At 42.7% G+C, this 27,499-nt stretch overlaps 1 protein-coding gene across 3 annotated transcripts in view; it reads right to left on the bottom strand.

Moving 5' to 3' along the window:
* The window catches only part of AFG2A (AFG2 AAA ATPase homolog A), a 209,324-nt gene extending 181,986 nt beyond the window's left edge, over positions 1–27,338 (bottom strand). For 2 of the 3 annotated variants that reach the window (XM_066632441.1, XM_066632443.1), the window contains exons 1-9: positions 26,828–27,048; positions 24,952–25,076; positions 23,098–23,255; positions 21,225–21,283; positions 19,119–19,748; positions 18,155–18,284; positions 17,499–17,555; positions 15,019–15,142; positions 13,363–13,618 (exon numbers count right to left, since the gene is read on the bottom strand). In XM_066632441.1, the coding sequence (XP_066488538.1) occupies positions 13,363–13,618; positions 15,019–15,142; positions 17,499–17,555; positions 18,155–18,284; positions 19,119–19,748; positions 21,225–21,283; positions 23,098–23,255; positions 24,952–25,076; positions 26,828–26,960 (1,672 nt within the window). In that variant the 5' untranslated portion in view covers positions 26,961–27,048. Of the gene's footprint in view, positions 1–13,362; positions 13,619–15,018; positions 15,143–17,498; positions 17,556–18,154; positions 18,285–19,118; positions 19,749–21,224; positions 21,284–23,097; positions 23,256–24,951; positions 25,077–26,827; positions 27,049–27,288 lie in introns of those variants that run through there. The other variant, XM_066632442.1, reaches the window with a different exon arrangement.
* Positions 27,339–27,499: the final 161 nt, after the last annotated feature.

Genomic DNA, 27,499 nt, shown 5'->3' with positions numbered 1-27,499 from the left:
CCTTCAGTCTCAAAAGACTATGGTATCGCGCTCTGAATGGTGGTTCTGGAACCGCGTCTAGTGTGGCTGAAAAGGCCGATTCGGGAGTGACAATCCCTTCCACACTGGGAGCAAGTGCAGTCTGTCCCTGGTCTGTCTCCCTGGCTATGGGCCTTCCTTCTTTGCCTCTTTGCCTCAGACTGTTGGCCAAGTGTCTCTTCAAACTGGGAAAGGCCATGCTGCACAGCCTGCCTCCAAGCGGGCTGCTCAGAGGCCAGGGTTTCCCACCTGTTGAGGTCCACTCCTAAGGCCTTCAGATCCCTCTTGCAGATGTCCTTGTATCGCAGCTGTGGTCTACCTGTAGGGCGCTTTCCTTGCACGAGTTCTCCATAGAGAGAAGTCTACCATGTAGTGACAAGTGAAAGTCAGACTGACTTTCTAGGCTGAAATCTTAAGAGATCTCCCATTTTTTTGATTAATTTTGTAGCTCTATTTAATGCCTTCATGTTTTACAAGAAGCTATCTACTTTCTCTTTCCTTGATAAAGTCAATTGGGTTTATCTGTTAAAAATGGCATACAGCATGGAATGAACATGCAATATAGCCTGGCCCATGAGATATCTTTCAAAGAAATCCCCAGTGAGGATTGATGGGATTCCCCATCAATCTATAGCTACCCAATTGAAAAGAATATAGAAAGAACATGGTCCATAAGATGCAAAGTCATTGCTAGGTTGCAACACAACATTCCTATTGTCACAGGATAGCAACAAAAGGTTGCAACCTACACCAGGGTTAAAATGATCAGAACTGTCCAAACAAAGCTTGAATTCATTAAGGTACAAGCGTGCACACACCATTATATAGGTCAACCTTTAATTGAAACAATATTTTACAATAAAACAGTAATGAGGGACACACTGAAAGCAAGACCCTGATTCTTCCTGTTTCCTCTTGTTAGCATAATCATTTGTTCCTGCCCTTGCCACTTAAAATCGACCTTAAAAATTGGTTTCATTATAGCTAGGAAAGGATAAGGTCAGAGAGAGAGAGAGACACACACACACCCTCTTCTTTAAAGGACATTTAAACACTCACACTACTAGAGAACTTTTTAAAAAAAGTCTAAAAACCAGGCTTCTAATTTGTAAAATTATACAAATCGCAAATAATGAAATCAAAATTTTGTTCGGTTTTGTTTAAACTGTCTCCCAGAAAACAGCAAACATCTGGTCAACACAAATGAGCATTTTAAACGGGGGTTTGCCAGAATGTGTTTTGGATCAGATGTACTCTTAAATTTTATTGTTAGTTGGCTTTGAGCACACGCTTATGTATCGGATGGCACCTATTTCCGGAGGCTTAGTGAACAATTGAGTTTTCTTAATTATTTGACCTCTCCTGAAAGCCTCATTCAAAGAAGCAATTAGCCATTTAGGGACTGAGGGCCTAAACAAAAAGGTTTGGAGAATTTGTTAGTTCTCTCAAGGAAGTCCACGCAGCCCTTTGTACAAGGGAAAATCACTGCCAGTTGCCGTGTCTCACTGAGTTTAACAACATTAGTTCATATTTGAGCTTGTTATTTGACCTAGGAACACTAAGTGGCTTTTTAAGGGATGCATACGTTCAAGATTTCCTTGCCACAGTGCTAAAGAGCAAAAAAAAAAAAAAAAAAAGAACCCCCAACAACACAAAGAAACTTATATTGATTCAGACAACTGTTACATTAGCTTAATATCGCCTGCTCTGATTGGCAGTGGCTCTTCAAGATTTCTAAGAGGGGTCTTTCCAACCTCTAGCTGGGGGTGCCAGATGGCAGTCAAAAGGTGCCAGGGAATGAAACCAGGGACCTTCTGCCTGCAAAGTATGTGCTGCACCAACTGAGCTACAGCCTCCTCCCCAGAATGGATGCTGTACAGGAGATCCTTGTGTCAACATTGATCAGGTGCAAGGGTAACGCTCACTGGACAGACGCCAGCAAGATTGGCTGGAATGGGAGCCCAGGTCTACCCAGCCGATAGATCTGGGCTCCAAGGCTAGGCAGGAGGCCAGGTTAACCCAGCAAACCTTGGCCACAGAGGCCATCAAACCGGAGCCCAGGTCTACCTGCCTGGGCCTGGGCTGACCTGCACTCTGGAGTTGGTAGTGCTCATGCCCCCCCCCCAAACACAAACACTGGACCCACCCCTGCACCACCTCAGAGGCAAGAAAGAACAAACTAGTCAGCTTCCACTGCAGGACCCCCTTTGTAGATGGCAGCATACATGCCGCCTCAACTGAGAAACATTAATGAATTGCTCAATTGTATGTTCCTTACATAATAACCTGGATAAATCAAGTGAGGTACACCTAAGTCCCACTAAAATAAATCAAAACTACCCACAACTTACAAGTGCCTACTTAAATTCCCATAGCTCAGTAATATAGAATTTCTATCATCTAAAGTCACCAGATACTACTTTAATCACATCACTGGCCCTGGTATGCTTACTTTTTCTTTTTTTTTTTAAATAGAAAATAGCATGTGCAGGGTGCCAGTGTGAACTGAAGGCACCAACACATGCTATTTGTTACCTTTCCATTGGACCCAATGGAAGATGTAGCAGGGACAAGCAGGGACATAAAGTTCCTTCCATCTGCTATGGTCCCAGTCTGCCCCCCCCCCCCACACACACACACATACTATTGACATAAGAAAAAGCAAGCACATCAGGACATGATTACAGTCATACATAGTTTGGCCTTAAGTGAAGCAGCCTCAGACAGCAAGGCTGAAAAAGACTACCACTCGAGACCTGACTTGAGAGAGGCTATCAATCAAAACAGTCCATACTGGGCCATATGGGGCAAAATATGGGACTAATTTAAGGCAGATGCATCTGCTGGATGAATGTGGCTCATTATATAGGATCTCTTTAAAGAGATGCAACACGAGTATCCTTTTTTCCTAGCATGCCAAGAATCAGAAAAGCTCAGCTCAAAATTTGTTTGTTAACAGACATTAATTTATCAGTATGGAAAAGGAGCGTGTGATATACAGTACAGTATTAGCTATTAAAGTAGAATGAGATGTATCCTGTTCATACAAGAACCTTTGGTTCTTCAAAACCTGTACATTGCAAGTTCAATTGGCTAGAAACTGTCTAGATGCACATGTAATTTACATTTCTTCCCAAATAATCTAGTATTGGTTCAAATATTTTTTCCAAGAGTTCTTCCACACAGGAAGACAGACAACTGTACACACTTGCTTTATTGCCAAGGCCATGTGTCAAGAGGATTATTATGATCAAGTCTGAAGCTATTCACAATTTGAAAGTAATTGCAGTGAAGGGGGGAAAAGGCAATAATTAGTAATAATTCCTTAAACACTAGTTCTTTGTTCAAAGTTATCCATATAAAAATAAGATTTTGGCAGAGAGAGAATATAAAATACTATCCTCCAAATAACGGAAAATACAGTATTCCTCCAACCCTACCATACTCTATAACAGTTTTCTCAAACTATGGGTCGGGACCCACTAGGTGGGTCACAAGCCAATTTCAGGTGGGTCCCCATTCATTTCAATATTTTATTTTTAATATATTAGACGACTCTACCATGGTATGTGACTGCATTTGGGGAAATGTTACAGACCTGTACTTTTAACAAGCTACTATGTATATTCTTTTAACAATGATAGTAAATGGGACTTATTCCTGGGTAAGTGTGGGTAGGACTGCAGCCTAGGAAAAATTTTCCTGCTTGCTGATGTCACTTCCGGTCATGAAATCACTTCTGGTATGTCCGGACAGATTCTCATTCTAAAAAGTGGGTCCCGGTGCTAAATGTGTGAGAACCACTGCTCTATAAGAAACTTAGAGTGCAGTCCTAACCAACTTTCCAGTACCAAGGTAAGGGCAATGCAGTTCTGAAGTAAGGGAACAAACATTCCCTTACCTTGAGGAGTCCTCCATGACTGTCACCCAACTGCAGGATGCAGCACCTGCCCCATTGGCACAGCTATGCCAGTGCTGGAAAGATGGTAAGGATTTGGGCCTTAGTCAATACAGTCACAACATGTACAAACTCATTTTACACACATAGAGTTTTCTAGGAACAATTCTAACCTGAGGTATGTAGTGCTCAATAACAAACTGTTACTAAGTACACCTATATGCATTGGGATGACACCTGATTTTGGTCAAGGGTCAATGCTAGAAATAAACTGAACCCAAGCCAAACTTATGTCTTCTGTCCACAGCTGATGCTTTGAACACTTTCAAAAAGGGAATAGAACTGTCCAGCTGCGAACTGAGAGAGAAGAAATGGAAGGCAGAACGAGCAAGATGCAAATTGGGCTTTCTAAGATGCCAGCCAAATCACGATGCTGTCCAGCTAGGAAAGAGCAAAATCCTAGGACGTCTTTTTCCCTCCAGCACCAGGAAGACATTGCAACTTAAGTGGATGCTTTAAGTCAGAAAGTCTTAGACTCAGCTTTTTACTTTCTTTTCAAACTTTGCCTCTTGATCTCAAGTATAGTAAGAACATAAGAACAGCCCCACTGGATCAGGCCTTAGGCCCATCTAGTCCAGCTTCCTGTATCTCACAGTGAGATGCCCCAGGGAGACCTCATCCTGGTGCCCTCCCTTCCATCTGGCCTTCTGACATAGCCCATTTCTAAAATCAGGAGGTTGCACATACACATCATGGTTTGTATCCCATAATGGATTTTTCCTCCAGAAACATGTCCAATCCCCTTTTAAAGGCATCCAGACCAGATGCCATCACCACATCCTGTGGCAAAGAGTTCCACAGACTGGCCACAGGCTGAGTAAAGAAATATTTTCTTTTGCCTGTTCTAACTTTCCCAACGCTCAATTTTAGTGGATGTCCTCTGGTTCTGGTGTTACGTGCAAGTGTAAAGAGCATCTCTCTATCCACTCTGTCCATCCCCTGCATAATTTTGTATGTCTCAAGTATTTGATAGTATTTGATTGTGTCTTTCCTTTTTCCATTTTAAACGCCAATAAATGTTTTCCTTCTCTTTAATGAAAACCAACCTGCCTGGTGCTTTATAGAACAAATGGCCTCCTACCCCTGATGCCTTGTTCAGCCCTGCACGCTGCCCAGAGAAGACTGGAGTAGGCGTGATTGTATGAAGATGTGTGGATGGGACATGGAGAGAAGAGAAGCAACGAGATTGGTCAAGACTCTCCCTATCCTTCCCTCAGACAACTCATTGTGAGGGCTGTCAATTACAGTCCTCCAGTTGGGTGAAAGGATAAAAACATGACCCTTATCCTGCATTTCTGGTGGTAGCAGGAATATATTCTTCATGTACACAGGCAGGGCAAGACTGTATGTGTGGTTTTGATGTGATCTCAGGGTAAGGAGAAGCACCAGATTTCTCAGTGCTACCCTGAAGATCGCCACAGGCCCTTTCTTACAGATGGGCCATTGTACTGAACTAAGGATTAGCAGGAATCTATATTGTTTTTACCTATGACATGTAAACAAAGGAAGCAAATGGGCAGGAACCAATTTGGAAAGGAAAAAAATAAATAGAAACATCAGCCAAAAATTCAAAGGATCATAGATCTAAACACATAATTGGATTAGTGTGGGTCCAATTAAATGCGATGTTTGAAAACAAAATGCTACAAATCAGTTACAGATTGTGGTACATCAAAACAAAATGGAGGACCAAATAAAGGCAGATGATGACAATGAAAATACCCTTGTGTTTCATGAAATTATATTTTATCACTCCAAATCTTTTGGGAGAGCGATAAGTTAGGATAAAATCCTACCACCTATGCAACCACATGCATAATTAAGAAGTTTGACTATGTCGTTTTTCAAGTGTCTGTAATTGGTTTTGGCAAGTAAAAGTTTAACACAATGTGTAATTTCCATCTAAAGTGGAATGTCTGTTCTTTAATCTGCCTCTCTTCTGCAAGACCAGTATCATTACCTATATCACTGACACTGGCCTAACTTCCCAAACTTCAATACAGGCATCCCCCATGTGTCTACAGAGGACCATTCTATGGGCTCCCGTGGGTATGAAGAAGGTGTATAAAGGGGGCCCCTATGAGTACAATGATCCGCATTTTCTTCTTTAACCTTTCTTGCTTTTACAGACGCTATAAAAGCAAAGTGACAGGCAGGCAACATGCATGCTAGGGGGACACAGTCAGAATGTTAACAGGAAGCAAGACAGTTCTGTAAAAGCAAGAAACATGCCTGATTGTTAAAGAAGAAAATGTGAAGGCAATGAGCGCAGGGGATGCAGGAGGAGTGGGGATGCGGGAGGCAGCAGAGAACCGTGCATACCTGAAACCACAGATACTGGATCTGCAGATGTGGGGGGGGGGGAGATGTTCCAAGTATCTTACTTGGAACATCTGTGTACCACCTCTGCAGCCCCACAACTGATGATGCTTGAATCCCAAGCATTTAGTTGTTATGAACAATCAGTTCATATGACTCTAATAGTTTGACATGAATTTTTGAAAAAGCACTGGTGAGGCTAAGGCAGGGCTTTTCAGACTGTGGCGCCATGACGCCCCAGCCCGTGGGCCCTGGCCTGTTTCCCCTTAAGGGGCGGGGGAAGCCTGGAGGCAGGGAGGAAGCAGCGACACAATCCCCAGGATCGTGCTGCTCAGGGGGGTGCAGGGACTTGGGTACACTTACCAGAGTTTCCTGCAGCCTCCCGGGGCAACTGTCTGCAGGGCTCCATGAAGCTTAACAAGTGAAACTGGAGCGATCGCGCTCCGCTTCCACTAAACCGAGGGCAATGAGGGCATAACTGAGGGCACAATCCTAACCTTGGGTTAGGCACATTTGCGCCTCCTCATGTGTCTGCTGGGTCAACGCAGGGATGCATGCCAGCCCATGGAGGCTGCCTCCAGCCTCCGCGCCGACCTGGGTACAGAATGTTGCATCCGCCGACACAGGGGTTGGAGACAGCAGAGAGGAGGTGGGAGGGAGGGAGGATGCAGGGCATTCTGGGGGTGGCCAGGAAGGGAGCAGGAGGCAGGACTGGGACCCGGCAGTTATGCTGGATCCCAACCCTATTCCCCAAGCAGCGTTGAGCAGCTCCAAGCCGCTTCGTTCTCCTCGAACTTGTGCCACCTCAGGTAAGCTGTGGTGGCTTACCCCGGGGGTAAGGGGAAGAGTTTCTCCTTGCCTCCAGCTGAGCCACTTCTGGCCCCAGTCTTATGCTGGATACATGTCAGGCCTCCTGGCCTGCCTGTTCCAGCACAAGATAGGATTACACTGTAAAACATCCAAGTCCTATCCTGGAAAAATAACAGATGCAACATAAAAGGACCTGATCTGGAGAAGCACACAGGAAGGTTCCACTGCTAAACAGGTTTCCCTGAGTTTCAGACACAGTAGGGAGGGTGTAGCAGTCATATTAAAAAAAGGTCTTTTCAAACCACCTATACCTGGAAAAGGATTAATTAAAATAGTAATTCCAGGATTGGTTTTAAAATATAACCACCGATGTGCTGTAACAGTCACCAGTGCTTCTTTTTGCCATTTGTCAGCAACATAAAAAAACAGAGGTTTGTAAATCTCCCTTCCAGATAGATGCCTATTCTCTTGAGACCACTTGTGCAAATGGGAAACATAAGTCATTCACATTTCCTGCTTAGCATGCAAATCATTGCATCCAAAGTTGTTCCAAGTTTAGCTTTTCTTATTTCCTTCAAGTTGTTCATTTAGGAGGGGAACCGAAGGGGGGAAAATGATTCCTGGAGAGGAGGAAAAGGTCAACACATTCCATCTTGTCTTAAACATGTTCCCTCAAGCATTAATATCCAAATGTAACTAGTTCTACATGAAAGCAATTACCATGAACCAATGGTCTTAAACCCAACCCACAAAGCATATGCGACAGCTTTCATCAACAAAAGCTATTCTGCCTCGCATGTGGATATATAAGCAGTGGGATATCAGGATCTTATTTACTAAGAGGTATAAAAATAGAGTGTTCACTTTAGAAAGAAATTTAAAAGTTTTAAAATACTGTTTTACATGGGACCTTGCTGTATAAAAAAAATGTGATCAAGAATTTGTTATCTTTAAAATCAGTGGTTTCAAGTTTAGGTTCTGTAAGCACCAATGTGCCTTGCAGCAAGCACTAGGATACACAAAAATATCAACAGGAAAAATACAAAAAAAAACACACATACAAAATGAGTCAGTCATTTTAATCTTTCAGCCCTATTCCACATAACCCCACAGAATAGCTCTGTGAGCTTCAGTAACACTTTACACAACATTACAATTCAGTTCTGTACGTTCTCTACTTGTTTATTAGTTACAGGTTCCATGGGACTGACTTGCAGTTATTCTGCATAGGGTTACAGCAGAAGGGTTACAGCTCTCGGAGAGTTTGGGAACCTAGGTAAGTGCATGCAGGGGAGAAGCAAAGGCAGAGACTCATTCATGTCACTGTCAGGGCTAAAAGGGGGAGTTATACTTGTCTAAGGGCCCAATCCTATCCAACTTTCCAGTGCAGGTGCAGCTGCAATGCAATCCTGAGGAAAGCATGAGGAACAAATATTCCCTTACCTGGAGGAGGCCTCCACGACTGCCACCCTACCACAGGATGCAGCATATGCCCTGAGGGCATGGCTGCACCAGTGCTGGAAACGTGGATAGGATTTGGCCCTAAGGCAGAGCATGCAGGGATCTCCACAGATGCCTCCAGGGCTCCCCAAGCCTCCAAAAAAGCTATCATGATCCACCTCGTTTGCAATAGCAAAACCAGAAGCGGGTCAAAATAACTTTTTGGAGGCTTGGGGAGCCCTGCAGAGGCCAGCAATAAGTTATGCAAGTCTTAAAAAAACCCCATTGGCCTCAGCAGCAACGTGATAATGGCAATCGCATCCCTGCCTTCACCATCACCCCTAAGGGGCAGAGACAGGGCTTCCCTGACTGAGGTGGCACAACACCGCAGATTAAGAACCTCTGGGTTATAGCTTTGAGTTCCATTTTAATTTTTTTTAATTTAGTAACCAACACAAATGATACAGCAACTAACTAGCATGATTCATTTAAAGCCACCTTCACAGTTAGTATTTACAGGAGCTTCTCTTCATCCTCGCAACTTAGAGCCCGAGCCTATGCATGTCTACTCAGAAGTAAGTCCCATTAGAGTCAATGGGGCTTACTCCCAGGTAAGTGTGGATAGGATTGGGCTGTTACGTTTGTTTAAAACAAACGTAAACATTTTTAGTGATTTATGAGAATGTTTTGGATTTTGCAAAATGTGGTAAAATAGCTGCACACAGGAATTGCCTGAACTTCTGAAACATCTTCTAAGCCACGTGCATTCAAACTAAACTTCAGCCAAAGTTTAAAAACTAAAATTGATTATGAAAGGTTCTAAAATTTAAAATATCTAAAACTTCATAATGTTTCAGACAGGATGCTTGTGAAAACAGCACTGTAAAAGTCAGTTTTACAAAAATAAATGAAAACTTAAACAACAAAAAAACGTGGCCAGGAGTCAAGGAGAATGATGAGCAGGCACACGAATTCTACATCCATACCCACTTACCCTGCTCTTTAAATCCCCCTGAGTTCACAAGGTGGTTTGGAGAAGAGATGTGAACTGTTCAGAAGAAAAAATGGCACCATAAATGCCAATCTTCCCCCACTGCCCCTTCTTCTCCTGGTCAACAACTCTCACAGCGATTCTCCCAAATGCCTGTGAATTTTTTGAACTTTGAACATGAGGAGCAGTTTGAGGTTCTGGAGGCAGGAAGGAAGCACATCTTACAAAGAAGACAAGCAGCAAAACCAACAGTGCTGCATACTTGCAGCATATGCACAAAGCATTCCATGCCCCACCCAGTGGGACAAGCTACTTAAGTTTTGCAGATGCAACACACACCATAACTGTTTGCCTTGAAAACACTCAATATATCAGAATGAAGAGATACCTCTGTAGGCACCAACGCAAAGAAAACCACCATTTAATCAAAAAACATTTGCACTCTTATTTCAGTGGGTCTCACACGTTTAGCACCGGGACCCACTTTTTAGAATGAGAATCTGTCAGGACCTACTGGAAGTGATGTCATGACCTGAAGTGACATCATCAAGCAGGAAAATTTTTTAACAATTTTAGGCTGCAATCATACCCATACTTACCCAGGAGTTAGTCCCACTTACATCATTGTTCAAAGAACATACATAGCAGCATGTTAAAAGTACAGGTCTGTAATATTTCCCCAAATGCAGTCACATACTAATGTAGCATCAAGTCTAATAAATAAAAAATAAAATACTGAAATGAATGGGGACCCACCTGAAATGGGTTCGCGACCCACCTAGTGGGTCCCAACCCACAGTTTGAGAAAACTGTTATAGAGTATGGTAGGGTTGGAGGAATACTGTATTTTCCGTTATTTGGAGGATAGTATTTTATACTATACCCACAGTTTGAGAAACACTGCCTTATTTCATTGTTGTTTTTATCCTGTTTGTACAGCACAGTTAATATCTTAAAAGTTAAGTGCTTACATTTTTTTAAGTCATCATTTCCTTTCACTATAAACAAAAAAGCCTCTCGCAGATTCTGAAGGAAGAGTTATATTTACAATCCATCCTGCTCAACTTCTATTGGCAGCCTTAGAAGGATACGTTTATAATGAATCGCTATAATTAGAAACTTTAGTTGCTAAGCATTCTATAACATTCAGCACTGTTTATTCCAGCCACAACTTCACTGCCTAATTAACATCTCATTTGTTGTTGTTTTTAAATCCACTGGTGGTCCCTTCTTATTATAAACATTTTGTGAAATAATAAAATGTTTTGTGGGCAGTCAGAACAGCACCATAATCCTAGGAGCATACAGAGATGTTACCATTTAGCTGTAGCAGGCGCAAGGAGCGTTGTGTGTTGAATGCTGAAAATACTGCCTTTCCAGTACTTTTTAGAGCAACTCACAGACCTAAGAGAAAATGTCAGAACTAAAAAACTGATGCTTGATTTCACTAGATTTTGTCATAGTGCTCGGTCCTTACTTAAAAGTACTAAAGGCCAGAGAATGGGATAGGCTTGAGTGTCTGCAAACCAACAAAGACTGGAAAGCACTACAGTCGTGGGATGCACAATAACTTTAATCAATATGACGGCTGTAAACTGTAAGAAAAAAATGTGTATGTTTTGTAAAAGAAATGAGCCAGATGCAGTAGCATTTAATGCAACAGCTCATTCAGATGTTTCAAGTAATAGACACAATTCCCAACAGACAACTGCATCGTATCTTGAAAGAAATAGCATATTTTCATACTGCAGGATTTTAAACGAAGAGGATTTCAAAGGAAGAGGAGCATCTTCCATTCAGGAAGACGCTCCACAATAAATGATCTTCACAGATCTTGCCATTTGTCATTTTTAGAATGCTGACATCGGCTTAGTTTTTTTATAGCCACAGAATTGTTGAGTCTGCGCCTGCAAATAAGGCATCCACAGAGTACATGGACTAAGAAAAATGAATTTTTATTATTTTATTTTTTTAAAAAAAAAGCTTGAATCTAAAAAGATTCTGAACTTTTTTGAAAGAGTTCTCAGTGATCTCACTTTTACATGAACTGGAAAATCAGAAGGTGCATCTAGATCAAACAGCTATATTGGTGAAAATCTCATCTTCCACCACAAGATGTCACCCCAGCTTACAACTTGATGATGAAAATTAACAACAAAAGATTCACTTTATCTTACCACAGGGGTGCTCAATAGGTGGATCGCGATCTACCGGTAGATCGCAAGGCGAAATGAGTAGATCGCGGAGTGCCGACCCCCCCCTTCAGGTGCCTCTGGGAGGAAACGCCGGGAGTAATGCCCATTGTTCTCAATGGGGCTTACTCCCAGGTAAGTGTGGCTAGGATTGCAGCCTCACAGCCTAATCCTAGGCATGTCTAGTCAGGAGTAAATCCTGTTATACTCAGTGGGGCTCAAGGTACACCAACATACATTGTACACATAAATGTTATATGTTATGATGGCGCGAACATTGTAAAAAAAACTCTAGTAGATCTCCGGGCCTTGCTGGGTTTCAAAGTAGCTCTCGAGCCAAAAAAGTGCGAGCACCCCTGTCTTATCATGTAAAATGTTAAACTCATCTTGATGTTTGTTCAGACAAAGCTTTGCAAATATGCCACTGTTATTGCATATTTACATTTATAACAAACCTTGCTCACTTTATATGTAAAGAATACAGCACTATCCTATGTGTGTCCTCTCTGAAACAAATCCCACTACATTTGTTAACACTCGCTTACAAGTCAGCATGCACAGGATTGCTACGTTAACTACTTTTCTAGTTAGTCAAAGAAATTCAAAGTCAAATGAAATCCAAAAAGGTTTGGGAAAAAATGTATATATATTATGAAATTAGCTCTTTGTAGGGCATCATGATGAGTTGCCTTCTGGCTAGCAAAGCACGTGCCTTCTGATAAAGTGGATTCCCACATCAGGACTAACTTGGCAAGTCTGTTGCCTCAGTCATCCTTCAAGATACTAGCTATAGAAGCTCAGAGTTATATTAAGAGAGAAAGAACACACGGGCTGGTGCACCCATTCCTGTTTCAAGCAGAACTAGCCACTTTCCCATTCCCTTGTTACCTTTTGGTTAAAAAGTCATAGGATGCTCTCTGTGAAGCTGCCTCTGAAGACCTTTCAGACACTTAAGAGTGCTGAGGAAAGTATTATGACAGGGGGGCATTACAATTGTATTACACCCCTATTATTCCAGCTGCATGGGCTACTAGTTTGTTTCTGTGCTCAATGCAAAGAGTTGTCTATTGCTATCAAAACTGTAAACACCTTAGGTCCAAGGTAGCTGACTGCTTTCTACCATGTGAATGCACCCACCTTGTAAGGTCTTTTGAGATTCTCTTGCTGCTTCACCCTTGGAGGCCTGGTAAGCATCAACCCTAAGAGGGCTTTTCTCAGTAATATCCTCTGCACTGTGGAACACTTTGGGCTTGGAGGTGTGTATGTAAGCTCTTCATCGTCATTTGAAAACCTGCCCGTTTCACCAGGTCTTCATAGATTTTTAAAAATATTATTGCCCCTTTGAAAACTTGTCTTGGATTGGATCGGCTTTCTGTTGTTGTTTTATTATTTTTGACAATCGCTCAGCAGCACTGAAAGTCAATGGACTTCAATGTCATGCCTGAGATCACCCCAGCCAGTTCAGGCAAGGAGACTTTAGGACAGCAGAGTGAGTGGTACAACAAGCGAATCCTAATCCTATCTCAAGCACCCAGCTTTAGTCATGTAGGCATTAACTACTGGTACAAACATATTCAGAGTAAATCAATTCAAGGCAGGCTCATAGATCCCAATGTGAAATGGGCTTCACTTACCTGCTTCCTTGCACAAAGCCATCAGGTCTGCTCCTACATATCCATGAGCACTGTCAGCCAGCTGAATCAACTCTGTTGTTGTCAGAGAATGAGGAACCCTGTCAAGGAGCTTCTTGAGGATTTCTAGCCGGTCCTGGGCATTGGGAACACCAATTTCTATCTCCTTATCAAAGCGGCCAGGTCTGCGTAATGCTGGATCTAGCGCCTGGGGACGATTTGTAGCTCCAAGCACTAAGAGTTGTCCTTCATTTCCCTCCTAAGTGACAGAGTCAAAACAGGTTTACTGTAAGTTGAGGACACCAAAGCAAAGAAGCCAATGTGGCACAACAGAGCAATGTATTTGAGTATGGAAGACTCATGTTTAAAAACTTAGGCATGATGCTCATGAACCTTCAGGAAATCCCTGAAATAAAAGCTGCAATCCTATGCACACTCACCTGGGAGCAGGTCCAGTAAGTAACTGAACACAGCAGGATTGGTTTCTGAGTTAATGTACACTGGTTTTGGCTATAACGTTACATAAGATAGCTCTAAGGTTGAATGAGATAAGTTACATAGTAGTTATAGAGTGAAAAATACTAAAAAGATAAAAACAAGCTACAAAGACTGACACAACAAGTGCAATTGCTCCAAGTCACCTTATTTTTCCCAAACTATGCACACCTGTCCTCCATTAAAGGAAAGCCAGAGATGCCAACAAAATAAACCAAATTTCAGGGGTAAGTATGAATCTGCCCTGATGGAAGTCCAAGCAAACCAACACAGGGACCTACTAAAATTTGTCACAATCTCCAGTAAGTTTTGGAGCATCCCCACAGCACGCCATGCTTCACCATGTACAATGTATCAGATAGCAACATGCACCAAATAAGGTATCTTCAGCCTTCACAAAAACTAGAAGCTTCCACATGTGTACGGGGTGGCCTAGCAGCCATTCCAACTTTCGTTTCACAGCCTGAAATGACCATTCTGGAACTCAGTGCAGAAGATCTGTGAAGTCTGGGTCAAAATTCAGCCTCAAAAAAATATTTCTCAAGTAGAACAATAAGTTGAGACACAGCTCTGAAATTACCTTTGGAGTGTACTACCATAAGGGCCCAATTCTAGCCAACTTTCTTGCACCGATGCAGCTGCAAAGCAGCCCCTTGGTAAGGGAACATTTGTTCCCTTACCTTGAGGAGGCCTCCATGACTGTCCCCCCCACCAAAGGATGTGCTTCCCCCCATTGGCACAGCTGCATCAGTGCTGGAATGTTGGATAGGATTGGGCCCCATGTCTTCTTAACAAATCATGAGGATGAATGATGGGGTGGGACAAAATGGAAACTTTTACATGTCTCACTCCACTATCCCATTTATTTTCTTAATATATTTCCAGTATATGAAGAAAAGGCTATAGCACAATAGACCATTCATAGTGTTTATTGGCCACAATTCACTTATGGCACATGAAGACAAAAAGGAGAATAAAAATAAGTCTAACCACAGTGGAAAGATCAAGTTTTTGCTCTGTAGTGTGGAAATTTACAGTTTCACTCTCAATAGACTGTACTGGTACAAGCACTTAAAAATACTTTCCACAGGAAGACAATCTATACAAACACCACAGTTTTTTCAGGTCTATCCCCATGAACTCCATCAATGTACTTTTACTTACTGATCCAATGCCATCCATCAACGTTAACAAAGATGCTACAATTCTTTTCTCAACTTCGTTCTGAGCCCCCTCTCTCTTGGGACAAAGTGCATCAATTTCATCAATAAATATTACAGATGGTCGACTGAAAAGGAAAATAATTGAAAGCAATAAGGTTTTAAATACCTTGAAAAAATTGTTATAGTTGTTCTCCCAAACAGGACAAACAGAAACAGTAAACTAAAACATTTAAGCTAAGAAACTCTAAATTTGTTATAAAGTCTCACACACACCATTTATGAAAGAGTATAGTTCTTTCTCATAAGGGAGACCAAGCAGGGGATGACACTGAGGCTGCCATCGTGAGGCTGCACAATTTCCTGGAAGTAAGCCCCATTGAACACAACGGGACTTATTTCTGAGTAGACATGCATAGGATTGTGCTGTGAGTTCTCCCACAAATGATGAAGATAACTTTGGTATACAAGCGTCCAAAAACATGCTTGAGTACTAGAAAAGTTTGTGAGACACTGCTAAGCCTCTTTAATGAAACAGAGTTCAAGAAATGTGAAATGGTCAAAAATACTTCCACGCTCCATCCAGGAAGCCACCCAGGAAGCTGGACAATAGCCCAAGACATGCAGATTATTGGAAAAGGGAACATAAAAAGCCTGTTCTTCTAAAGAGGCTATGCAAAATTACATCACTGACATAATGTAAGTCAGACACCAACTGTATTGACACGCTGGAGTGCTAGAGTTTAGATATTGATTACTTGAGAAATGTACTGTGAATAAAAGGACATAGAACAAAAATTGTTGAATAAAACAAGCCATGAAGTTATGAATTTAATTTGATACATGAAATATAAATAATAAAATATAGGCTACAGATCTAAGTACAAATGATGTTGGTTATTAAATGTGGTAAAAACCTGATATAATCAACAACTGCAATGATTCATACACATGTAATAAAAGGATAGGGAAGGAGGTGCGAACATTGAACATTCTTATCCATCTAAATATCAAAATGTGGGACACGAAATGTTTCCTGATCATGGCCAGCACAAAATGTTGAATGGGGAGCATCCTATAGCCTTTTCTCATACCTAAGTAATCAGACTATGATTTGAGGGAATGAGGACTTCCAGTAGCAACCCTGCTAAGTCAGGCCAAAGGCTTATCTAGTCCAACATCCTGCTACCCACAGGTCCCACCAGCAGCCTGCTATCCACAGACCACCTGCTACCACAGACCCACCATCAAAGCCTCTGGGAAACTCACAAGCAGAAGTGAAAGGCATACATCTCTCCCTCCACTGATCTCCTGCAACTGGTATTGTGAGTTACACTACCGCTGAACCTGGAGGAGAAACATGGCTAGAAGCTATGTTTGTCCAATCCCCTTTTAAAGTTGTCCAAGCTAGTGGACATTACCACATCCTGTGGCAACAAATTTATGATGGTAGAATGCAAGCATCATTTACTAATTTGGGCCCAATAAAATGCATTCAAATGGAATAGAATAGAAAATCTTTTACTCAGTTTTGAAAATTATGGCTTTGTCATTTGATAGATTAGATATATATGAAAAAGGATCGCACTGAAATGCATAATACAATGTCATGCCTATTTTGTTTAGAGTAGTAACATACCAGGGCTCAATTCATACTGCCCTTTTCTCACTGTGTGAATAAGTATTTGCTTTGTCTGTCCCCTTAACGTACTGTCCATCTATTTCTTTGGGTTCTGGTAAGATTATCATGTATTTCTCCCTTTCTTCAAAATATATCATATATGGCCATTCACACATCTTATAAACTTCTATCAGAATACACAGGCCTGAATCAGGAACTTTGTGGCCTAGGATTAGGATGTAACCAATTGAACTACTGAGATTAGAAATCTGAACTTCTCTGACAGCTGAATCCTAACCTGTGCTGGAATAGGTCAGCTGGCTGGCCTGTGCTGTATCCCACACAGGGGTTGAGGTGGACCCTGTACAACTCAGAGTAAAGAGGTTTATTCCGCTTACTCTCTGTCACACAGCAGCCACCTCAGTGGGGCTACTTGGACCTGCATCAGCGAATTTGCTGTTACAGATCCAAGCAGCCCAGTTTAAAGCTGGTCCGCTCAGAAGGGGGATATTGCATTGTATTGTACTGCACTTATTGTATTAAGTGCTGGAGGCTGGTCCCACCCCCTCCTGAGCCCAGTCCACCTATCGACCCATCCGCCCTCCACCCTTTCCCTGCCCAGAAACACTCCAACCCTCCCCCTGCCTTCCCCAAACCATTGCACCAGCCTCCCCAAGCTGGCAAAAACTCACCAATCTGGGGCAGCACACAGGCTGGATCCAGCATGCATCCTCACGCCAGCCTGGGTGACTCTAAAGGAGGCGCGAATGTGCTTTACGGCACGTTTGCAACACTCCTGGGTCGGGGCGAGGGACTTGTGCCAGCCCATTCAAAGGTCAGGATTACGCTCTGAGACAGCTTACCGTACAGAGGCTTCTGCAAATATTTGTCGTAATCTGGCTTCACTTTCTCCATAAAACCTGCAACAAAAACGAAAATTGTTTAGCAACGAACGCCTTGCTATTTACAAGATAACTGGCATTTTTTGCATGCAGTTCTCCATTAGAGAACTCCAAGTTAGACAAAAGTTTTAATTGCTGACACAAATGCCCAGTGGCTTACCTGGGGGGGGGGAGGGTTTCAAATACCCCAGGCATCAGGAATTTAGATGCCAGGGGGTGGCATTGTGACCTGCTCTCTCCCCGCCACTGGTTTGTTGGCACAGCTGGAAACCGTGCACTCTTGCAGTCACTGTTGGTGCATGGTTCTGTGCTGATCTGAGGGCCAACCCCTTTCTTCAAAAGGGAGGAGAGGAGGGTAGCTCTCAGATCGGCCGGGAATCGTGCCTAGAGTGGCTGCACTCCTGCAGGCACTAGTCATGTTCCCAACCGTATCTGAGGGCTGCCTTTCTGTCCTCCCCTTTAATTATTCCTTCTCTTCAGCTTGCAGGTGGAAAAGCAGTCTATTTTCAGGAAGAAGCCACAAACCACATTCTGCTACCTAACGGAAGCAGTGTTTCTTTACTTCTAAGCAGCTACTCCAGATGGCATATAAAGAAAAGACATTAAGACAGGCTTACTTGCTCATTATTTCAGGACCGTTAATGGTGGAAAAATGGGCTCCAACCTCATTTGCAATTGCTCTGGCAATCAGTGTCTTCCCTGTTCCTGGAGGGCCATACAGCAGAACCCCTCTGGGAGGTGAGATTCCTTCAAAGAGTTAGATATAAAGTACAAAGGAAAAGTTAGCACAACCATACAGCATACAAAAAAAGCACATTTCATGGAGCAACTTGGGTTTTTGTTTCAAACAGTAACAGAACTACAGGCGTTCCTCCCCCCCCCCCCCCCAATATCTACGGATTTGGTATCTGCTGATCTGGTTCTCTATGCCCATCAACTTTGTTTAAGTTCTTACCACTGGCACCAAGACAAAATGCCTCATCCTCTCACTGACCGCTATAAGCATGCATGCATAGAGTAAGGACATGCAGACAGGCAGCCTGAACGCTTGAAGAGACAAATCAATCGGTAACATGAAGCAGTTAACTTCCTGCTGTCTAATTCTTTGATTGAAATCAACAAGGCTTCAGCACAATCCTATACATGTCTACTCAGAAGTAAGCCCCAGTGAGTTCAATGGGACTTACTCCCAAGTAAAAGAATACATGATTGCAGCCTTGTAGTATTTAATTCTATCTGGATCATGCCACCCTCTAATTTAAGGAAACGCAAAAAATAATTATAAGAGACAATTGGCTTCAAACCATTAAAAAAAAAAAATCAATCTGTGCCTCAGATGAGTCACTGCTGATGTACAATATTACATAATACAGAATTTCTTAAATTATTAAAGGTGGTCAGTAAAAGTTTTAAATATCATTTAAATGATACTTAAAGCTGAGGAAAAAGCAAAGAAAACAGAAGCAGAGAAAGCTTAGAACACAGGAAAGATATTTCCTTTGAAATATATTAATTAATACATTAAAAATAAAATCCACTGTCATTCCCACAGCAATGTAGATCAATTTGCAGACTTCCTACCATAACTTCTAAACAGGTCAGGCTGTTTCAGAGGAAGTTCGATCATTTCTCTTATGGTTTGCAGCTCACTACTGAGTCCACCTATTGAAGCATAAGTAACTTTGGGTGCAGAGTTACATCCTTCTGCTAGTTTAGTCCGAGATTCACTGAAATTTATCCTAGTTCTTGAAGAAATGAAATAAAACGTATCAGAGTTCAATGGTGTTCCTGTTTGACCCGGCTGCAGCAATCCTTTACTTGCAAAGCATGTCTCATTGTCTTTTGATTTAGTTGACTCAGAATGAGGAATGGGGGCTGAGACATCCTCACTGAATGAACAAGTCTCTGCTGTAGAAGGATTCTCATCATGCACCGCAGCATTGGATCTGCTGTGATCCACAGGTTTAAGTGGAGTGCTGGTGGACACTCTTTCTGGATTATCTTCTATGACCAGTTTGTCAAGTCGTGCAGTCAAGTCTAAATCAAAATCAGACTCTTCCAGTGACAATTCTTGAGCCGGTTTCAAACTGGAGTTGTCTTGCATCTGAAGCAGAACACCATCTGTCCCTTTCACTTTGGATACCATCAAGCTGCAACATCTGCCATAGAAAGTAATTTGCAAGAGATTGCCTGGTAGGACAATTTTTCCATCTATAATACAAGGAGATTTTAAAATCAGATGTTTCCAGCGATCCCAAAACTAAAATATTAATGTGTAAAGTTATCTTTTGGTAGTAAAAGTTAAATCAATGAATGTGACTTCAAGTAAGTGCCTTCAAAGAAGGCAAAGTAAGTCCAATAAGGGGGGGGAAAGGGCATCTCTCAGAAAAACAAGTCGTTCCCAAAAAAACAGTCCACATGCAGAACGAATGCAGACAAAGCTGGTTATTGTTCTTTCTGCAAACTTGCCAATGCCACGCCAAAAGTCTGCTCTCCTTTAAGAGGACCTTAGAAACAATGAACTAGACCAGGGGTGCCCAAACCCCGGCCCTGGGGCCACTTGCGGCCCTCGAGGCCTCTCAATGTGGCCCTCAGGGAGCCCCCAGTCTCCAATGAGCCTTTGGCCCTCCGGAGATTTGTTGAAGCCCGCACTGGCCCAACACAACTTCTCTCAGCATGAGGGTGACTGTTTGACCTCTCATGTGAGCTGTTGGATGAGAGCTCCCTCCACTGCTTGCTCTTTCACGTCTGTGATGCAGCAGCAGCAGCAAAAGAAAGGCCAGCTTTGCTTTGTGCAAGGCCTTTTATAGGCACTGAGCTATTGCAAGACCTTCATTCGTTCATATAAGTTCATCTTTAATATATTCATTTATGTAAACTTATGTAAATTTATTCAGATTTTAAATGTTAATTAATTCTCCCCCCCCCCGGCCCCTGACACAGTGTCAGAAAGCTGATGTGGCCCTCCTGCCAAAAACTTTGGACACCCCTGAACTAGACCAAAGGCAACCATGCTATCCTCTTCCTCTAGCTGCTTAAGCACCTAAAATTTACTTACTGCCAGAAAGCAGTATGGACATTAGACATAACGGTGTAGAAAGTCAGACCTTATCAACGTTATTTCAGTAACAGGGAAGTACTCAAATCTAAAAGGGAGTAGCTATATAGTGAAGGTTTTGGAGCAGAACTGGGGGAAAAATGGTATTTTACAGCCTTACATCATAGAGAGTTAACAAAACTATCCTTCACAGCATTTTAAAATCTGATACCCTAACTTGGCAAATATGAAGTAAAGGAAATCACCAGTACAGGAACTCTGACCTCAGAATTCTAATTAGAAGTTTCCAGCAATCCCAAACTAAAAATATTAATGTGTAAAGGTATCCTTTGTTAGTAAAAGTTATATCAATGAGTATCAAATCCTCTCTCCGCCCCCCGTTTTGTTACTCACTTAAACCAGAGTATTGACTCTTTGTAGAACCTGATATTCCATCCTAACATATAGAATTTGCCATATGTTATGTGAAAATAGGGTTAAAAAAATCAAAGCACTGTCAGCAATACAATTCTAAACTTTAGCACAGAATGTGCCATTTGCATTTCTTTTTTTTAAAAAAAAGAGTAAGAACCCATTGAGAGTGCATATTACACAAACACACACCAAATCAGGTAAGCTAAACTTCATACCTAAATTTCTAAGGAGACTGGTAGATAACTCTTCAGCACTGAGACAGGCATCTTTCCCTCTGAAAATGTGGGGGAGGGGGAATAGAAGTTACAGCATAAAACCATATGCTCATAATTTAAAAAACAAAACAAAACCACAAGTTGAATAATGCAAAGAAACAAACCGAGTTGAAAACTCTATTCTATCAAAAGTTACAGCCAAAAAAAAACAGCAGCACCACACCCACAGCCCAGGGTGTTGCCCACCCACTGCATAGGAGGAGGTCCATCAAAGGGGTGATGTGCTGGCCTCCCGCACCAGGTGATGCAAACTATAGTGACAACACTGCCACTGTCCACACCTCTCCTCATCTCTGCCAGTGCATTATACTGGTTAGTGAGAGTGGTCACGGCAAAGTTCCTCCCCACACCAGCCTGTTCTAAAGATGCCCTGGTGGGAAAGGCAGTAATGAGGGGGCAATCTCTTCCCAAAGATGATCTTTTCAGGACAGCCATTGGAAAGCAGAATTACAATGGCATTACTTTCTCCTCCAGTTCCTCAGCAGTGGCTTCAGAGGAGAAAGTAAGCCATTGCACCCCCACCAACACCACCTTCTTGCTTATTTTCCAAGGAGACAGCGGCTGGATGAGACAACGGCTGGGTAGCTTCGTCAGGCAGGCAGCAGGCCTTGCCATCCTGAAGTGAGCTCTTTGTTTAACCTCACAGGTGGGCCACCCCCATCCAATGAAAATACTGCACAAATGTTTCCCCCCCCCCCCTTATGCATGCAAGCAGCTACGGAAAATCTTAAACATCTACTGTTTATCTTTTTACAGAATATGAAAACTGCTGGCCCCAAGTAGATTTAGGCTGTGTGGCAAGGCCAGCTTCCTGCACTGGCGATTGTCTGAACTGATTAAATGCTTTGTCCGCTGGGGGTGGGGGCGCGCAATGCTGCAACCCCACCAAAATGCAGTCCTAACTTCACTAGTCTCATTTGGACTAGTAGGGATCAACACAGTCCCCAAGCTGCGAGTAGGTGCAGAGTATGTTGATGTCAATACCCAAACAAAAGTCTTCCTTCAGAAATAACCTTCTCTTTTAGTTTTATTTTGCACAGAATTTGCCAATAAAATTGCAATCAATTTTACAATCAAGAAAATGACAATCAATTTTAGTTTAGCGGGCATTCTAAACTAGGCAATGAAAACTAGTTTCAGATCCCATTTCTGTCTAAGGAACTTAGCTCTAGTTGTTTAGAAGTTCAAGATAAACTTCAGTCCACCAGGCACTCAGCAGCCCAAATCTTGCAAATTGCTACATATCTATTGTATTGTTACATCTTTCTTTCCCAAGCATCCCAACCAACATGATCAGTTATGTACAAACAAGAAAAACATTTCAAACACAGGCCCAAATCCTCACCAACTTTCCAGCACTGGCATAGCTTTGCCAGTGGGGCATGTGCTGCATCCTGCAGTTGGGTGGCAGTCATGGAGGCCTCTTCAAGGTAAGGGAATGTTTGTTCCCTTACTTCAGAGTTGCATTGCTCTTATGTCAGTGCTGGAAAATTGGTTAGGATTGCACCTACAATCCTTTGGCTGCTGCTTCTGTACCACTCTTCCAAATAAACCAGGGTTTTCACAGTTTCATCTTTTCCTAGCACCTACTTGCAATTCCCTGCTTCCTGATGCTACATTAAAATTCTGTTCTCTACACCTTATATCATTTGACGCAAACGACTTAGCAATACCACTGTTTCAGTATGGAGAAATTTGTGACCACTTTTCATAAAGTCACAGTTTATAGGTCACACGATACAGTCCGTACTCACATTAGGTCTGAATTGCAATCATCAGGAGATTGGGTAAAACTACATATTTAGCAACGTACCTCAACTTTACAGCAACTTCTTCTGCCTGCACCAGTGGACCAGTGATGGGCTGGACATGGACTGCATCACCAGGCACCACCTTCAGATTTCTCTGCGTATTTCCACTTAAGCCAATTTTTGCACCAGGAAATCCTGCAACAGGCCAAGCAGTACAAACCTGTTGCAAAAAAAAAAAAAAATGTCAATACATACATACCCAGCAATCAGCAGAATCTTACATTCCTCTTCATAACAAGGGAGGGAAACCCCCATTACTGCTCAAGCTTGCAGTGGTTTATCCAACAGCAGAATCAAGGCTGAGGGCAGTGGCGTAGCTAATGATCGTGTAGCCTGGTGCAAAGCTCAAAATTTTGCCCTGGAAGAGATGTCACAACCGGAAGTGACATCACACCCAGGCTTTTCAAAAAGTGAAAGTTGGGAGGATCCCACCTCCTCCTCCCAGCAGCTTACCACCCACTTGCTCTGCTGCCTCCCCCCAGTCAGTGGCATACCTAAGGCATCTATCTACAACCAGGGGTCAAAGAACATTTTGTAGCCCCCCTGCATGACAAAATCAAATTTAATTAAGTAAATAAATAAAAAGTTATTGGTACCATGCTGTGTCATAATAACATCTCATTGGCACTCAGAACAAACAGTCTCATAGGTCGGTTTGGAGTTAAGCAAATCCACTTTTTGTTCCACAAGGCAGTTGTGTTTTCATTTTCTGGTTAATTGGCCATAGCTTTTGATAGAAAACATATTCCAGTGCCGTTTGTTTCATTGCATTCTGCATTAAATTAGCTTTCCAATGATATATAACGTGATGGTATTATTCATACATACCAAGATTTTCACAATTTTGCTCACTAGTGTCAAGCTCAGCTTGTTGCCCCCTAAAGCTTGATGTCCAGTGCAACTGCTACCCCTTGCACCCCCTTAGCTATGCCACTGGCTGAGGCCAAAGTCACTTCTCGTGCTTGTAGATGCCACAAAGCACACAGTAGCACCCAGTAGGAGGGTTAAAAACACTCTTAGCCAAAATTAGCAGAGAATCAAAAATAATCACAGAGGGATAGGAACATGGTTTGTCCCAATATGTGCACAGTCCTGTAAATTGTCATGAGCCTTTTTCTAGTTTTAAACAAATGGGTATTTGTTTCAAATACCCAAAAAAGCAACAAAACAAAAAAAGAGATTGCATGCATGTGTCATACAACATATCATACAGAATATCAGTGGTTCCCAAACTGTGAGCTGTGGCTCCCTGGGGAGCAGCAGAAACCTACCAGGGGAACCATTGAATCTCACAAAAAACCCACTGCCCTATGCAATGTATAGGATTGTAGGCCTAATGTAGAGCTGCGCCCAGTAGGTCAAGGGAATCACCAGTCGAAAAAGTCTAGGAACCACTGCAATGTACGATCATACTACATTTATCATACTACAAATGCAAAACACAACCAACTGGTGCCAAATTGCATATAGAAATAATACCATTCAAAAATTAACACTTCTATTTCTAGAATTCACAAAAGCCAAATCAAACATGCTGTACATGACATGGTACACTTCTTCTATTTGCTCCTCCTTTACTCTAACACAAAAGCTTGATTTGTAGAGAGGGGGGGAGACCCTGATTTTGAGATGCTTCAAAAAACTGGCCTTCATGTGGGTCACTGATTGTTTAAAAGTGGCCCCAATTCCAAATTCCTCCTCCACACTTCCTGCTGTGTGAGGAAAATGTCTAGTCTGGAGTCCCATAAAAGGTTTGTATTGCATCAGAAAACTGTACATCTGTATTGCTTCTAACTGATCTAACAGGCATGCTGTTTTGCCCTTCACAAAGTATTGAACAAAAGAATGATCATCACCTCTTGTTTTCCATTTTTACCAGTAAGCAACACAGGTCGCCCTATGCAGATATTTGCTGATTTCATATTGTTGAGTGCCAACTGCACAAAGGACTGTCGGTACATTTTGGGAATTCTGTCATCCGCTAAAATTAAAAGGAAGAAAAAAAATTATACATTGATTAATCATGTGCATGAGTCAAATCATATAGCAATAAGATCTATTTTTTTCCAAAGAAAAAGTTACCAAAAGCAGCAGAATGTGATATTTAGTATATATTGGCAACCTTCAGTCTCGAAAGGCTATGGTATCGCGCTCTGAAAGGTGGTTCTGGCACAGCGTCTAGTGTGGCTAAAAAGGCCAATCCGGGAGGGACAAATTTTTAACAATTCTACCCAACTTACCCAGGAGTAAGTTCCATTGACTTACATCATTGTTAAAAGCATATACATAATAGCCTATTAAAAGTATTGATGTGTAATATTTCCCCAAGAGCAGTTACCATAGTAACATCAAGTCTAGTATATTAAAAATAAAATACTGAAATGCATGGGGAAACCACCTGAAATTGACTTGCGACCCACCTAGTGGGCCCAGACCCACAGTGTGAGAAACATTGGTATAGAAGAAAGAATTTTGGCAGATGCATTCTTTTAAACTCTTCCATGCCATGTTGAGCTGCAATTGCCAAAATTCCCTCTACTATACAGTGGTTAAAGGTATAGGCACTCTGTTCCCCTTTGTATAAGGTAACTCTACATCAGAGGTACTGGAACATAGATGAGCACAAGGTAGAGTTGGAGAGCCAGTGTGGTAAGGAGTACATGAGTTAGATTTGGAGAGTCGTGGGTTCAAATTTGTTCTCAGCCATAGAGTCCAACAGGGTTGCTATACGCACTTTCCCAGGGGTAAGTCCCATTGAACACAATGGGGCTTACTTCTGAATAGGCAAGTATACGATTGCATCGTAAATTATCTAAATAGACTTCATTTTCTCTAAGTCTATCCTACTTCATAGGGTTGTTGTGATCATATGTGGAGAGGCATAAGAACACAAGAAAAGCCCAACTGGATCAGGCCAGAAGCCCATCTAGTCCACCTTCCTGTATCTCACAGTGGCCCACCAGTTGCCTCAGGGAGCACACAACAAGAGACCTGCCTCCTGGTGCCCTCCCTTGCACCTGGCCTTCTGAGATGGCCTACTTCTAAAACCAGAAGGTTGCACATACTCATTGTGATTTATAACATGTGATGGACTTTTTCTCCAGAAATCTGTCCAATCTCCTTTTAAAGGCATCCGACCTGCGGCATCCTTTGAAAGGCATCCAGGCCAAATACCATCACTAATCCTGTGGCAAGGAGTTCCACAGACTACTTCTAAAACCAGGAGGTTGCACATGTACCTCATGGCTTGTAACCTGTGACATCCTTTGAAAGGAATCCAGGCCAAATGCCATCACTACATCCTGTGGCAAGGAGTTCCACAGACTACTTCTAAAACCAGGAGGTTGCACATACCCATCACGTCTTGTGAGCTGTGATGGATTTTAACTCCAGAAGTTTCTCCAAACTCCTTTTAAAGGCATCCAGGCCAGATGCCATCACTACATCCTGTGGCAAGGAGTCCTGTGGCAAAGGGGGGGGGGGGTTTTGCACATGCATCTCACGGCTTGTAACTTGTGACGGATTTTTCCGACAGAATTTTGTCCAATCCCCTTTGAAAGGCATCCAGGCCAGGTGGCATCACCACATCATGGGGCAAGGAGTTCCACAGACTAATTGCAGGACACAGGCGGGATGCAAGCGTAATAAAACATCCACAGAAGGAAGCGGAGTGGAAACTGCCTGGTGCCAGCAATGCAAAGGGCTCCGCCCCGCCCGCCCCAGGCATCCTACCCTTGTCCTGGAATTCTGCAGCAACCAGACTCAGCCAAGGGGGACCTTCCTGGGGAACTGTACCCCCAAAAGCAGGAGGGGAGGCGCTCTCTGCAGGGGGACGCCCTTTGCTTCTCCTTCGGCCGGAGGACATGATCGCAGGAGAGCCGGTGATGCTCCAAGCAAGCCCACGTGCCTGGCCCGGAGAGCGGCTTCCTCATTAGCACTGCAGAGCAGGCTGGCTGGCTAGCAGGGGCCGCCCAAAGAGACCTGGAAGAGGCAGAACATTGCACGCAACCCCCATTTCAGGGTCTCATCTGCAGCACTTGGAATGAGGGGCTAAGAAGGTGGAAATCAATACAAAAACTCAAACAAAGCAAGCAGAACTCGAAGCTCCCCTTCCTTAGAGAGCTTAAAAAGTAAGCATGTTTCCACCCCGTTGCCCAGAAGGAGAGGGAAGGAAAGCTGGACAAAAACCTCACCTTATCTTCCTCCCATAAGCAAGGTCCAAGCTTATGCATTGCAATCGAGTACCCGCCGTCTATATTAAAAACATTCGAGACTGTAGCCCCTACACCATCTCAGCTGGCCCATCTTCGCCTAGAGGAATTAAGAGAAAGGACTGCATGATACACAGCATCTACTTCCGATATTGAATTGAAAACTCTGTCTAGCATGAATCGAGGTGAGAAA

Source organism: Tiliqua scincoides, chromosome 6, assembly GCF_035046505.1.
Source record: "Tiliqua scincoides isolate rTilSci1 chromosome 6, rTilSci1.hap2, whole genome shotgun sequence".
NCBI lineage: Eukaryota > Metazoa > Chordata > Lepidosauria > Squamata > Scincidae > Tiliqua > Tiliqua scincoides.
The sequence above is the reverse complement of the archived record's forward strand: the minus strand, read 5'-3'. Positions and strand labels throughout refer to the sequence as shown.